Consider the following 15,920-nt stretch of genomic DNA (forward strand, 5'->3'; position numbering starts at 1 on the left):
GCTGATGCAATAATATGCAACTGCAATGCAAAGTGCGCACATATCGACGCTATGCGGCGTGCATTTCGCATTGCGTGACTTCTTGTGCGCTAGGGCGTGTGTACAGGGCATCTTTGCGCAGCAGCTAGCAAGCATAGGTGTGGCTCAATGGTAGAGCTGCTGACTCCCGCGCAGAAGGTCCCGGTTTGATCCCAATGGGAACTGGGTATTTGCGGTTCTCAATCCTGGCGATAGCTGCAACGAACACTAGTGGCGGCAGACAACATCGCCAACCGAGACGGCTATTGAAAGGAGCCTAACAGTTCGCACTGTAAAAGTGACTGGTTTGTCACACAGCGCCTGCCCACAGCCAATCAATTTCTCGTCAGCTTCATTTTCTGCATGTACGTGGCACGTGGAGGTTTGCTTGCACTGTTGTTATCTCACGTGTTGCCTTTTTTTTGTGTGTGATGGCTAAAACAAAGTGGCAGAACCTGCCATCTACCAAAAGGTATAGATTGTTGAGTTGAGTGCAGAGAGAAAGGAAATACGGCGTCGCCGCAGTGTCCCGAGATGACATTCAGAAGGAAATGATCCAAGATTGCTTCCGTTATGCTGGTTTCAGCATTCCTGGTGACGACAGTGGAAAGTCTTCCAATGAATGCAATGAATCCGTCGCCAGGTATGACAAAGTTTGGAGCGATTTGTCAGCATTTCCAGAAGGCATTGATGGGCCAACAGCTGACAAGTTTTTGTCCACGGACAAAGCTTGTGGCTGCAGCCACGAGAGAGCTTGAGAATGAGGAATTCATCGCCGATGTCGTGAACCACAACACAAGTGAAGGAAACAGTCAGTACAACAACCTAAATCCTGCGCCCACCTGCTGGAACTTGATGTGTGTGTGTGCCCTGTTTTAGCGCTCCAACCTGAACGTGGAAGGTTGCTACCTTAGCTGCTTTGAGTCCTTGGGCAATGCGTAAAAATCCATGCTCTCCCAGAAGAAGATTCAGGACTATTTTGTGCCACAGTAAGCCACAATTAGGTCCCTTTCGTCAATAAAGTGCTGTTACAAATTGTATGTGCTTTTATGTTGTTAAATACTTTTAAGAGTTTCATATCGAAGTACACGATATATTGAATACCTGTTTTTTTTTTTGTGAGTTCAATATATGTGGGTTTGACTACTACTCATTTATAACAAATTCAGCTAAAGTTAAATTTTGCTGCAGTTGACCTTAATAGTCAAGCCATTTTTACAGTCCATTGTGTATGCTACTATTATTTAGGTGTTGAACAAAGCAGTGTAAGTTTGCCATGTGCCACCCATTTGAGCTGTTTACCAGACACAGATGCAAAATGAAGCCACGAAAGATGGTCCTCTCCTACAAATGAGGCATTTGCCATACAAAGGCTGCTTATATCCAGAGGAAAAATATATCCGGAGGAAAAAAGGTCGTCCTTCTCCTTCTCGTCACTGATGAGAAGCAGACCCCTTCATCACAAGTAGCCTGACCCTTGCTTGCCTGTAAAGTGGGGTCTTTTTGTTTTCTATGGTGGAAAGTAGCATGCCTCAGTTTCCCTATTCTGACTAAAGGGCCCCTAGGCCAGGAATTACACAGTGGGGGGAGAGGGGGAGGGGTCGCCTCACCGGAGGCCATGTTGCTGGTGTCCTTCTGGGAGAGCTCGAACTCATCCATGGCGTCGAGCAGCTCGTCCTTTGGCACCACTGGCTGGCTCTTGGTGCCAACACCACTGCAGGGCACCGCTGTTCCAAGGGTGGACGAACAGGGGGCAGAGCAGAGTTTTGCCACGCTTCTTGAGAGACGTAGTTGGCATATGAGCTGACTGGTGCACTTTGGCAATTAGTATCAGTGTTAATTAGGAGAAAGCTATCAAGCCATACAGCAGACTTACGTTTACTCGACTCCTGTTAATTCACTCCCGACAGAATGTCCCGGCTGGCACTCAAACATTTTTATGGGCCCAAACGTCTATTCTACTGATCTCAAAATTGGCCTATGCCAAATAATTCGAAATTGACTGTCCTAGTACGCGTTTCCTAATTTTACGCGCGTGCATGTACCGCGCATGGAGAAGCGGAGAAAAGACATCTGTGTTTCGGAAAAGCTAGCGAAAAGGAAGGTGGTAAGATGAAAGAACTCAGTTGAGGGATGTTTAAAGCCAACAAAAGAGTGAGGATCTATCTAAAAATTTGAAGGCCTGCCAGTAAACTTATTAGGTTTCTTGGTGCTAGTACTGTGCCCAGAGACGGTGCATGTGCATGAGTAAATTGAGAAACACGTGCTATGTCCTGTAACAATGGCACATTTCGTCGCTTGGTACACTTCACCACATAATACGGCGGTATTGCAGCGAAACTAACTTTAAGCACAAACATTGCAAAGTGAATAAACGGTCTACTATTTCCGTGTTCTTTCTGCCTTTTGGTTAATTCGACCAGCCGAATAAGCCGACTTATTTCATTACTCCCGCCAGGACCTTATTATTGGAAGTCGACTGCATATCTAGTACACTGGACCCCTTTACATGTGTTCAGTAAAATCCCACATTTTTGGTCAGCACTGCATATATCTCTTTCATTGTGCCGGGTAGCATTCAAATTAGATTAGGAAAAAGCTTTAGCTCAAGGTCATCACTGAATTCCCTCAGCAAATGCATGTGAGATATGAAAATGCTTCCCACGGGCAGTTGCTGGTCCAATTTGAACGAAATTTGATGAATTTAGGAGCGAAAGCTAAATTGTGTGAAGAAGCCATCAAATCTCAAGCTGTCAGCGGTGCCATTTTTTGAAGACCTCAGCTGCCAACTTGTTACAGAATAAACTTGCTCCTGCTTGCACTTCCCCATGGATTGTATGCCCCCATCTACCAGAAAAACAACAAAACACTGAGAAAATTAAAAGTACTGTCGAAGAGCAGAGCTCAATCTTGGCCGTTTTTACCAGAAAAGGGACAGACGAATCCAGCTCATCCAAGGCTCGAAAGGAGTTAAATGTTGGTTAAGTAAGCCGGGACAACCTGTATATAGGGCTTTTTTGAATAGAGAACAATGTGGTTGTTAAGTTGGTGCATCATACTTTCATCCTTGCTGTCATCCAGTTCCAGCGCTGTCGTTTTCCAGTAGCTATGCACCAAATGGCCCAAGTTATGCACGATATTGAAGTATTCATTGCTGGTATAAGTAACCACTAGCAGCTTCGATCTCGTAGCATAATGTCCAGTGTGAAAGAATACAGAATTACAGTGAAATATGCAGTAGTAGACAATGGATTAAACAAGCCACCCATTGCTACAGTGATGAAATGAGACAACAACACAAGTCTGAGTGAATCATTAACGGAGTTAAGACATCAATGAGCAATGTAAGATATTGCGAAACGGCGCAATGACACAAGATGTTAAGTTACATATCTTAGGAGAATTTTATCACCATTGCCGACCTTGTACTCGGTACTCGCAAAGGAATTGGAGTGAGTAAAACAACTCACTAGTGGACTGCTCTCCACACAGTCCCAGGCTGACCAATGCAGCTTCAAAGCCATTAAATCACCACAAATCTGCTTTCTTAGTGGTGTCTCCCTTTTCCCTAGTGTGCTTGATCATTGCGTGGCACGGCTGATACTGTTGCCCGCAGTGGATGACGCTAATGATCCCTGCACTGTCCAACCAATGCAGCACTGAAACCCATCAGACATCGCAACGAAAGCTTCGCTTTAACATCGCACGAGGCGATGAGTAACAACCGATTGTCCATTGCACTGCTACATTTATATAAATTTGACACATCTGCACGCATGTGTTATGCCTGAGAAATGAAGCAAGATCTGGTACGGCGTTTGAAATTTTGGTGGCAGTATCACTCAATAGGCAAAGGATTGATAAGAATAACTATTAGACAACTAATGAAGGCTTGTAGTTTTATCAGCTGAATATATTGCAGTAAACGTTTGCTTAATAATTAAATTAACAAGCGTGATGGCATGCATGCACAGGTAAACATAAACAGATCTCAATTGATGACCGTAAACACTCAGTACCACAATGCTGGCGCGATGAAGAGGGCTAGGCAGGGCGCAGTGAATGCTTTTCCCTCACCTCTCGCTTTTCTGCTTCTACTTCAATGTGACTCCAAAATTCGAGATTACGCAACGTCCAGCACTAGACACGTGGGAAGACAGCTCATTACCTTCATTAGCTTCATAAGGCTGCGTATGTGCCCAGCTACTCCGTGTGCAGTGACAGCTGGACTAGAGGGAGAGGAGATGCACGCTTTTACAATTAAAACAGCTACAAGCCCTTCTGACTCCTCAATACATTTAGGAAACGCCACATGATATTGAGAAACCGCTGGTACTCCTACCCAAACTTTAAGAGAACTTCAGGGCCTTCAGAAGTACTCCTGTAAACTTCTGAACAAAGGTAAGAAGCTTGGCCCCAATGTGGCGGAGCATGCAGTTTGCCTGTTGCTACAGATACGTGCTTTCTGCAGTGTCACTCACTGGCAAACAGGACATACAGTAAAACCTCGTTACTTTATTAAATTTTCAGCTTAACGAACTTTTCAGAAATCCCCTGCTGACTGCTTATAGTTTCAATATAAAAATTTATCAGTACTACGAACTTCAGAATACTGAACCTTTCAGAATAACGATCATTATTCAGTTTCTGTGTCATGTTAACAATGCCTCAGTACCATCTGGGAATTCTCAGATTTCCATGTATCTTTTACGGCAGCCGGAACAGTAAGCTAGCAGATGACAAGGTGCAGAAAGCAGACACTGTGGCACATGGGTTCGGAAAACCCGAGACGGTGCTGAAGAGAAAAAAAGAAAACACCACAAAATTACTTTTTCTATCATAGAGGCGATGATACATCAGGTTTTGCAAGCACATGCTGTGCCCAGTCATGTGCTGCCTAGCAATGGAGGCGCATCTCTTCCCTTTTTCTGTGCATCCCTCTTATTTTGTGCTTTTTTCTGCAGTTGTACCAGCTACCCGTGTGGAGAAACGTAACCTCCATGCTTGCAGGGATTATACACGCTTGCACTTTAGAATAGTTGAGGTGTCCGCCTCAAGCCAGACAGTTGCGATGTCCTCGACAAGGATTGTGAAAAACAAACTTAACAGAAAGAAACAGTAGGCTTAGCTTAGCTTCTTTGCTGGTGTTTTTCTCAGTGTCAGTGCCTTTTTTGTGCATGCCGCTCTATATACGGTGCTGCGGTGGTGCAATCTATGATAAATAGCAACAGTACAGTCGAAGAGCCAACAGCGATGTTTTTGGGGATAGCTCATACAGCGACAACTGATGGGTTGATGGGTGAAATGGTTAATTTTGGGGCTTTCACAATAACGACCTTTCAGAATAATGAGCAATTTGCCATGGTCCCCTGAAGTTCATTATATCGAGATTTCACTGTACAAGAATGCCTGGTTATGAAGTCCACCACAAAGAGGCCTTCAATGAGTTTGTCTTTATGACGTTTTTTATTCATGCATGAACCCAAAAATCTTGCAGAATGGATGTGTGCAAAAGGTACCTTGTGTAGTGTTAAGAGCCATGCTCTTTCTACCCTCGTCCCCTCTCAATTTCGCGCCTCGGTATGTGACGAGCTCCACGATCAGGAAAGCAATCTTTGCGAGAAAGCCAATGTCTTGATGTCAGGCACTGCTCAACTAGAAATGACAAAGGGGAATAGAGCCACTGCACGAAGCGGTCTAACTATGGTAACAGGTTTACTTATCTACAGACATCTTTTTCCCAATGGCCCCAATTCAATACAGCACTGTGGGTCTCTGAGGCTTCACCAGCCTCTCTTTACCAATGCAGATGCTTTGTTGTGCCCGCATCAAGGTAAAGGATCTGCTATGGTGGTATCTAAACAAACGTACCAACTTGGTGCCATTGTGCAACGTTAGTTTGAGTAATAAAATTATTACTTTTTACCAATTTTCTGACAATTACTGCTCTGTGCTCCAAAATGAAGAATAAAACAGCCACTCAGCCAAGGGACTGCTGTTTCACCTGTGTGCTGCAATGCAGCAGTGGTCCCTGGAAGTGGTGGTGGAGGGCTGATGGGCAGCGGCGTGCCATCCTCGAGGGCCAGCGTGATGCGTGCTGCTGGGTTCCGCGCCCAGGTGCGGTACAGCTGCGTGAGCACCGCCTGCATGTGGTGCCAGCCGTCGGGTGCGCTGTGCGCTGCTACTGAGCACAGCGCCTCAGAGAGGTCACGGGCCCTTGACATGCGCTCCTGGTACTCGCGCTGCCCTTCACCCGCCCACCCTTCGCTGACCTCGCCGCTGGCACCACCGGTGCCGCCAGCAGTCAAGTCGATTGGGAATGGGCCACACCTGGTGGGAACACAAAGCAAGGTGCTGTGTAGTCAAGGTGCTGTGCGGTCATTTATGTCATGTCGGGCTTCAGAGGCATTTGCTTGTGAAACTCTGAACATGTTCCTTTGGAGATGATCTGATGTGCAGAGGCTGTAGAGTCACCTCCCATCACAGATATGTTATTTGTTTGCTTACACTGATGGTTGTTAAAAGTGCTTTCTCCAGCTTTTCTGGTGTCAGTTTTGGATAGTAACATCGTGTTTATTACAACAGACTTCCGTTAATTTGATCGCTAACTAAGGCCTCGGCCTATGCCCATGCATTTCGAGGGGCCCAAACGTTCGTTTTATGGACCCTAAAATTGGCATTCCCCGGATAATTCGAACTTCACCAGTTAGCATGCATGTGCCTGACCCCTATGGTGATCCCAATAACGATCCCTTTAGTGGCAGCTTCTGTATTGGTGGATCTTAGGGTACAGTGAATGCGTTTAACAAACGTCAATACACGTTGAAAATGTCTATTTTCGGCCCGCCTTAGGTATATTTGCAAGCAATAATGGTAGCTCACAATGCCTGATTACTTTATTTACCCGATTTTAATGCGCACCTTTTGTTTTCCAAGGAAATTGGGCCGAAAATTGCCTGGCCGGTGCAATAGGATACAAAACCAAAATCACCTTTGCGGCATTTGTGCTCATTACCGCATAACGCGGCTGTACTGCAGCGAAGCTGACTTTAAAAATCATGCTTTTAAGCTGACTTTAGAAAACCGGCCGCCATTCTATATAATCGGGTGCGTGTTAGATTTCTATTTCCTTTAGGAGCTTTAATGTCATTTCTACATTAGTTTTCTACTCTGGACACATGGAAAGTGGGCATGCTTTTGAGTAGGGGATGCATTAGACTTGGCAAACATGAACACATCTCACTCGATGACTGCGGACACTCGCTGTCAAAACGCTGGTGTGAGGAAGAGCGACAGCAGCTGCAAGCAAATTGCCCTTCGTGCTGCCTCTCACTTTAGTGCGAACTACGCACTGTGAACATGGCACATGCAAGGACATCAGCCCTCGGCGCGCCTAGACACTATCGAACACAGATCACCTTTAAGATACAGCCCGCGTGGCCGTGCTCAGCCACGCCATATGCAGTTGCTGCAGGAGTAAGACATCCCCACCCACCCCCACTGCTGCCTTGCGTGCAATGGAAGACAGCATACTTTCTACCCGCCTTCCTCCCTTGCACGTGCGAGATCGAGCCACCATCCTTCTCAGCTTGCCCTAGCACCCACAGCATATGGTACACAACAGCGATGTTATCGCACTTGGACTTTATACGGAACATTACAGCCACGGCACCGCCACTGGCGCAAACGCACCTGCAGAATCCATATAGTTACTGCTACAATAAAACCGAAAAAACATTCGGCAGCATGTTACATTCCTGCAACACATGAAGACGAAAGCCTGCTGCACACTTGGTAATAATGCATTACGTTATACAATTGAAGTGGTACGACTTCCTGCAAAACATAACGAGCCGCAGTGTGAAGTACATGTGTGATGCCTTAGGTCGACCTCCTGAACGACACAGGTGAGCACTTAATTCACTAACTAAAGGTGCAGCATGCTTGTCGCCAATAAGTGCTACAAATGTATAGCACAACCCAAACACAATTACGTTGCATCTTCTCAGCAGGGGAAAGCAGCACTCGTGGTTGAGCGCCTTGCTCCTGCCGTTTTGCACGTCACATCTCGTTTATCGCTTGGCGAGCATCCTCGGCTGTAGCATACTTCTGAGGCCTACCACGCAATCCGCTAGGTGAGCGTCCTCCATCGCCGTCTCTCTCGCTTCACAGTCAGCTACTGCCACAACTGCTGCCCCCGCCACTTGATGTAAGAGACGCAGCACCTGTTTATCTGTCTGCACACGCCACTCGTTCCTCTCTCCACCTGCCGCTCACTCGCAGGTCCTGTGGGTATTTTTGTACCACTTGACTAGGTGCCGCGTCTTTTTCAAAGCCATTGCGCAACGAGCCACTTAAGGCCTTCGCTTTAATAAAATAAGAAAACAAAAGGCACAGCCAGGAGCACACAGATGCTCGTGCTGCTTTTGTGAAAATGGCGCGAGCACACTCCGCTCCACCAAGAGGGAGGCTTGGAGAAGCACCAGACCTCCTTGTCTGACCTCACTCACCGGCTCGGGTGACAAGATAAAAGGATGTTGCTGCCTTTACTTTTATTCAGGGGACTTCACTGGGTGTGGTTGTTGGTATCCATTGGTGGCCAGAATACGAAAGCTACTTTTATAAGACCTCCAAGACCAACCACACATGGCCCTGCACTGTGCCACCTATCTTTCACTGATGCCTGCCATAGCCAAAGCTGTTTTGCCACAGCATGGAGCACTTCCACTGATTCTTCCACTTTTGCCACAATTTGGCAGAGCAATTTGCGTGAGTATCACAATGGCGCAACTGATTTACAATTTGTGCCCTTACTTCCACACTGTTGTGTACATCAAAGTCATGGCCCTTACAGGCCTAAGGTCACCTAAGGTTACCCAATGCCATTACAGCATCCATGAACTTGTGTGTGAGGCAACAGCTCGTGTCTTTGTCCACCTCCTCTTTGCTTTCGATGTCTTGAGCAGTGTTGAGTTTGACAACAATGTCCAACACTCTCAGTGGTTCTGATGTCTTGATGCTATCATTGCAGGCCACATATTTATGAATTTGTGACAGGTGACATGGCTGCACGTTCATGCCTTGGCATGCTCAACGTAGGCATTCCTGATGGATGATGGCATGTCTGTAGTGCGCCATTGCAGCGCTGGGATGTAACAACTTGGAACCTAATGCACTTGTCTCTATGGAAATTAAATGAGACCAGCGTTTATCAATGAGGTACTACTGCACTATGTCTTTTCCAAGTCCAAAGTTCAGGTGTCATGTGGAACTGTGTCAGTGTTTGCCTCATGTGACTTTATGGCTGTCTATTCAGAATGTATCATCACCTAGCCTATGTAGGTAGAAATTTTCGCTTCTTGGTACACGATCTTTGCATTCAGTAGCGCAGGGCAAACACTACCACAAGGACAAAGAACAACACAAGGTGCTAACTTCCAACCATGAAGTTTAGTGGAATTTGGAAGTTAGCGTCTTGTATTATTGTTTGTCCTTGTGTTTGTGTATTCCCTGCGCTACTCAATACAAACACCAATCCTAACTCACCTAGCCTAACTCATAAGTGCCCTACTGCTGTACATAGCATTACACAACAGAGGCAAGGGGGCTGCTGCCGCGATGACTATTGCAGGGCTGACATGCTTCTCCAGTGCTTCCACATGTCTGCTGTGCCATTTCAACTTTCCTGTTTGGCAAGATATGTCCTGCCTTGGTTAACGTTAATAAAATGCACAATGCTCTACTGCATACTTCTTGTGTGGTTGAAGAAAGTGTCACGAGGTAGGAGAGCCAAATTGTCACTTTACTAGTGTGTTCACGTGCACTATAACCAACTCCCTTCTTGTGTATATTTCACTATGTAACACACAATACAGCCCAGAAATTGCACACCAAATACATCTTATTTTCGTCTGCATCATTTTTCTTAATGAAAAACTGCACCAATCTTTGTCTGATGCTGCAACTTCACGGCATTATGCACCAGCTCATCTTCGTCAGCACTGAGATGCTTGAGTGCTTGCTCGCTCAAGTTGCTCTATATGCAGTACCACTTCTGCTTGTTGAGGCACTCCAGTGCATCTCTGGATGAAATGTCCAGTGAGGTGTCACTGTTGGACACATTCTCATCGCGATCCCCCATTGTTGCCACACTAGCTTCGACAAAGCTACTATCATTACTTAATATAGTTGTCTACTAATTCGCTGTCGCAATTGATGTTTCACCTCTCACGCCAAACTGCGACATTTTATCTCAAGTACAGTCAAACCTCATTAATACGTATACCTGCTTAATGAGTAATTGCGGCTTAAACATAGTCGCAAAGATTCCCCCACCCAGCCCACATTGAAACCCATGTATTGGCTGACTGCTTAAGCCGTAATCGCTCAGTGCCCACCAAACAGTTAGTGCATGCTATTTTCTTTCTTTTTCTACACGCACAGGCACAATATCGTCAAAATCTCATGTGCGCAGACGTTCGATTCTCATGTTGCGACACCAGGACAACAGCCACCAGCGATAGTGACGTTAAAACATGGCCACCACGACGTCTTTCCTGCTCATACAGCTGTTGCTGATTGCAGCGCACAAAAGCATGGCTTTCGAGATTGGCTTCCTGTAAAGCGAAGAAGCTGCAGGTAGGGGTGCGAATTTGCTGTCGCCATCGAACCCAACCCAATCTGATTCAAGAAGTAACCGTGCAGAAGCGCATTTAAAAAAAAAATACGTAGGCATTTCTATGCTTATCCAACAAGAAAAATGTCCCTTCGTATGTCCGTCCTGTAAGACGACCGCTTTCAAGATAAAGCCTGCAGCAGCAAGTGACTTTGCCTTCACGCTGCTTGTCGCTTCAATGCTAAGGAGGTGGCGAAAACGCAGAGGTCACAAGGCTCTTGGCACAAGCTGCACCCTGCACTTCTCGCGGATAGCTTTCAAGATTTTCTCCCCACGCTGCTTTCAGAAATGCAGCGTGTGGAACTATTAGCAGTCTGCACTCTCTGTCTGCATCGCAGATCGTTTTCAAGATACGGTCCATGTGGCGGTGCCATATACGCAGGCACCGCCGGTGTACGTTTGACCGCGGTTCATAATGGTTTGACCGGATGGATAAGGCGCTAATGAGCAATAACGGCTTATAATGGTTGGAACATCATCAGCGCAACTGGTGCCGCCACCTGCAGTGGTTTGCTCGCGTCATCAATTCAAATTGCGCTACTGTCGGCAGCAGTTCATGTCGCCGCAGCGCTGTTGTTTGTACTGGCCGGATCAACTTTCATAACATTGATAATGACACCGGGCTGCGTGAAGGTGAGCAAGTGGCACAATGCTTACCCATTCTTAGACGACTCATTTAGAAGTTTCTGCGTTAATTTTTTTCCTTTATTCCACCAGTGTGTATGCGGTCGTGGTGTTGTCATGGGGTTCAAAGGTATGTTATCAAGACGTCGACTTTATATCTGCGGAAATCTCAGATAGTGATAGTGTTGCCGCCGTCGCACCTCACGCATCTTCAAGCGAAAGTGATGATGACAATGACAATGCGGAAGTGGACAACGACCCTTCATTATCAGACGCGGCGCATGCTTTGAGTGTCATGCGAGCTTTCGCAGAGAAGCGGGGCCTCGCGGACAAACTCGCTTGCAGCCTTACCGAGTTTGAAGGTGTTGCGGCAAACCACTACGGCGGCAAGTGAAGATCGCCAATTTTTCGCTGCCTAGCCACAAGTAAAGCCTGTCTGACTGTGTGTGTTTGAGAGCATCGTGACGTAGTTCTTTTCTGGTCAGTAAGTAGCTTCTAAACTGGCATAGCTGGTTAATTTGTACATCGTTTAGTGCATAGCTAAACGTAATTCCCAGCCGACTACGTATTAACGAGGTTTGACTGTACCCCATTAGCCCTTTGTGATAAATCAAAATGGCTCAGGCCTCACCCATATGGGCATAAAAACAGATTGGAATAGCTTTAAGTTATACCAGCCCTGGGGACTCCTGCTCGCTTAATGTACTGCACTTCGCACTTCCCTAATATCTAGTTTGCATGCAGCAAACACTCTATATACAACCGCCCTGGCTGTTCCGACAGCAGCGACAACAGCAGGAAGCGGCCGCGCACGCGGTAGCCACTTGCCGGAAGCGTTGAAAAGTCCAATGTTATAAGCGTGAAAATTCTGTGCAGGAGGCACCGTCACACGGTGTGCTGCATGTGAACAACTGCACTCTTTTTCAGAGAACGAATCCACTCACTGTCTGTGGCCACTGCTGGAGCACACATGCTGAAACCGTTCCGGCACAGTGTGGCACAATTTTGGTAAATTTTCTGGGTTTGGTGCAGTTTGGAAAAGGAATTTGCCTTTGTATCAAAACGGCACAATTTCCACAGAAGTCCCACCTCTGAAGCCAGATACATAATCTTAGATTAGATAGAAACAAATGTTAGGAACTGTGTTTGTTCCCATATAGCTATCAAAATAGTCTATTTATTTCAAATATGCGTATGAACCTGAATATTCAAGAAATTTTTGAATATATAGTTTTCAAATCAAATACAAATAATAAAAATGTAACATTCTATGGTGTTTGAAATTTTTAAATACTCGCACACCCCTGCTGGTTTGCAATAAGAGCAGAGGCGATATACAATTACACCTCGATATAACGAATTCAGTAAATTCGGCAATTTGCTTTCTTATATTGAAATTTTATTGTATTGAAATTTGACCTTTTATGCAAATGAATACAGCCGCAGATAAATTTTTCTTACGCGCAAAGGAGCCACAGAATTCTCTGAATTATTGGGTAATTGAAAGAAAGCTAATTTTAATGAGAAAACAGTTCATTTTGATAAACTTGGGAGTTGGTGACGAATGATATGGCTTCATGCCATGTACGTCGATATCTTCTCAGCAGTACAACTTAAGCGAAACGAGCCATGCTTTCACGTGCACTCCGCCCCTGCGGCTGATAGCGTCGCCCACACTGGGATGACGCTATCAGGAAAAGTGCTGGCAGCGGGGAGCGAATGCTACATCCGCCTCTCGCTCTAATGGTTCACCGAAAATCGTGATTGCGCAACCTCAAATTTCTAAATGCGCTGTAAGACAGCTTACACGGTGCGACGTCGTCTCGGCCCGCTGACTCTTTGCACACGTGGAAGATTACCTTTAAAGCACGGTGCGTGGCTGCGTATGCGTTCAGCTGCACTTACAGCCATGCGCAGCCATGGCTGAGACGTGTGCCAGAAATCAAGATGCGCATAAACTTGCCCCGCACTCCCCCACCTCGATAAGGCGCTTGCGTTTGGCCGAAGGTCTAGAAGAATGTGGATGTATGCTGTACTTCTACACATGTTTGCATGCATTACGTATGTCGCTTATGATGATGGTGCTTGTATAACACCGTCTAACATTGGCAACAGCTTCACTATACATACGGAAAGGAGGCAGATTTTTTTTTTTTTACAGTGCAATTCTAATGTTGTGCAAATGAGGTTAGACAACACAAAAGGTCATCTGCCACTGACCTCCGCCATCGCTGCGCCACTTCGTCGAGTGGTATCTCGATGTTGCGGGCATGCGCCACGACGAAGGCATGTGTGCATGGCAGCCGGTAGGTCTGGCGGAACACGCAGTCGCAGGCGAAGCCACCAAGGGGTAGCGTGCCCTTTCCCGCAATAGAATTGACCACGAGCTGTGAGCCCGAGGCCAGCACCGAAAACTTGTGTGAGCGCGAGATGCGTATCTGCACCAGCACGTGGACAGCGGCATAGTCACAGCAGGCGGCGATGAGGCGCGCCTCGTAGTCGAGCAACTGGACATGGTACTCGCGGATCTCGTCCAGCATTGCCTCAGTGGTGGTCTGGGCGAGCACGCCGTGCGCCCCGTAAGCCAGGTTGCACACGGCCTCGCACAGGCTGCGAGACTGGTTGCACACCGCCTGCAGTGCAGAGGAGCAGTTAAGTGACTTCTCTTACCTACTTACCGACATCACAGGCTTCAAATGGTGCAACAACTGAAGAGAGGGAAGGATACAGAAAGTAGTTACAAACAGGGGTGTAAGTACAATATTATGCAGTACTTAACAAAGAGTGGTACAACAGTGAAGCAGAAGGATATAAATGTATGTCAAATAGAACACTACACAGTACAAAAGGACAGACTGGTGGGCTGGTTGGAATGAGATTATTTACACAGTAGTGCAGAAGCACATGTAAAGTGAAAGAAAAAGACGGGACACAGCCCTATGTATCTTTTTCTTTCGTCATCTGTGTGCCTCTGCGCTACTGTGTAAATAACATTACACAGTAGTAAGCCAGAGGCAGATTACATGAGGAAGTACTTGTTAAAAAAACAGTAGATGTTGCAGCAGGATTGAGAAACGGGCTAGCTGGTTCACATTAATCTAGAGAACTTGAAGTGCAACGAAAAGACAAAAGACAAAGAAATGACAGGACAAGGCAGTTACTCACAACTGAAAGATTTATTGAACAGGTTTGACATATATAGTCAACAACCAATTTTTTGTACATGCTTGATAATTAGGACCCCATTCAGATGCAAGGGTCTAAAGCATTGCATAATGCCAGTTCCTGTATGTCAGCTTCACAGCACTACAGTGGCATTACACATTTAAGCATATGCAGTACAACCAACGATTCAACGAGAGATTTTCCGGACATGCCTAAGAATTCAGACGCCTTTGCGGCACAGCCACGGTATCCCAAAGAGTCAATCTATAAGAATGTCTGAAATTTCGGACGCAGAAACCCTTCACCATTTGCCATGGCCGCAGGTATGAAACGGCATTGATCGAAGCCACCACCACCGCCATTTTGATTATCTCACTGCCTCGAGCAGGCGCTCTAGCATGCAGACCCGCTGGCAGCTGTTTCCACCACCGCGGCAACGCTAGGCCTAGCTACTTCGACGTTCGCTACCAAGCTTTTTGCTGTTCGGTGCAGTGTTTTTCATTAAAACAATTCGCTGTTGCTAGCGATGGCACCGACTACGCCTAATCGCTTTGAGGCTCGGAAAGCATGATGCGTTGCATGCCAGTTCCCAAAGTCAGCTTCGCCTCAATACCGCAGTGCTACAAGGTGAAGCATACAAGTATTGCGGTGAAGCATACTGAGTGGAAATGGGGCAATTGTCACAGGAGACTGCGTATTCCTTAATTATACACGCGTACACTCGCCGTCTCATGTCACAGTACGAGCACCAATACGCCGAATAAGTGTACTGGCAAGCCTTCACAGCTATATCGGACGTGCCTGTGACGACTTGAGCCCTTCAGAGCAGTAAAAGGCATGCATTCATTTTTTCGACTTCCCAAATTTTCGGATGTTGTCGCGGCTTCTAGGGAGTCCTAAAAATAGGACGTTGACTGTATTACGGTGAAGCATACCAAGAGTTTAAAAGGCCCACTGTCACGGGACATAAAATGTGTTCCTTACTTTACATGTGCGCACCCGCCGAGACTCCCGTTACAGTAAGAGCACCAAGACACCTAAAAAGTTGCATAATGGCCATTCTCAAAAGTCAGCTTCACTGCAATACAGCTGTGCTACGCGGTCAAGCATATGCAATATTCCTAATTATACATACGCGCTTTTGCCGTCTCCTGTAACAGTAAGAGCACCGAGATGCCTAATAATATAAAATAGCCTATAAAGCTATTTCGAACGTGGCTGTGGCAATTTGAGCCCTTGAGGGCAGTTAAAGGCATGCATTCATTTTTTTCACACTGCTGATATTTTTTTAGACTGCTGGTTGAGGAACATACAAAGGAAGAAACAAGCCGAGCCGGCCAGATAAAAAAAAAAGCAGTGCTCTGTTCCTTTATCTGGCCGGCTCGGCTTGTTTCTTCCTTTGTATGTTGTGCTGTACCAGTTCTAGAATGCAATACCA

At 46.3% G+C, this 15,920-nt stretch overlaps 1 protein-coding gene across 7 annotated transcripts in view; it reads right to left on the reverse strand.

Moving 5' to 3' along the window:
* LOC126540268 (uncharacterized) overlaps positions 1-15,920 on the reverse strand; it is a 90,502-nt gene that overhangs the window by 48,194 nt on the left and 26,388 nt on the right. For 5 of the 7 annotated variants that reach the window (XM_050187069.3, XM_050187068.3, XM_050187066.3 and 2 more), the window contains exons 5-7: positions 13,538-13,950; positions 6,023-6,348; positions 1,629-1,745 (exon numbers count right to left, since the gene is read on the reverse strand). In XM_050187069.3, the coding sequence (XP_050043026.1) occupies positions 1,629-1,745; positions 6,023-6,348; positions 13,538-13,950 (856 nt within the window). The remainder of the gene's footprint in view (positions 1-1,628; positions 1,746-6,022; positions 6,349-13,537; positions 13,951-15,920) is intronic. The other 2 variants (XM_050187072.3, XM_050187071.3) reach the window with 1 other exon arrangement.

The sequence above is a fragment of the Dermacentor andersoni genome, chromosome 2, assembly GCF_023375885.2.
Source record: "Dermacentor andersoni chromosome 2, qqDerAnde1_hic_scaffold, whole genome shotgun sequence".
Classification (NCBI taxonomy): Eukaryota; Metazoa; Arthropoda; class Arachnida; order Ixodida; family Ixodidae; genus Dermacentor; species Dermacentor andersoni.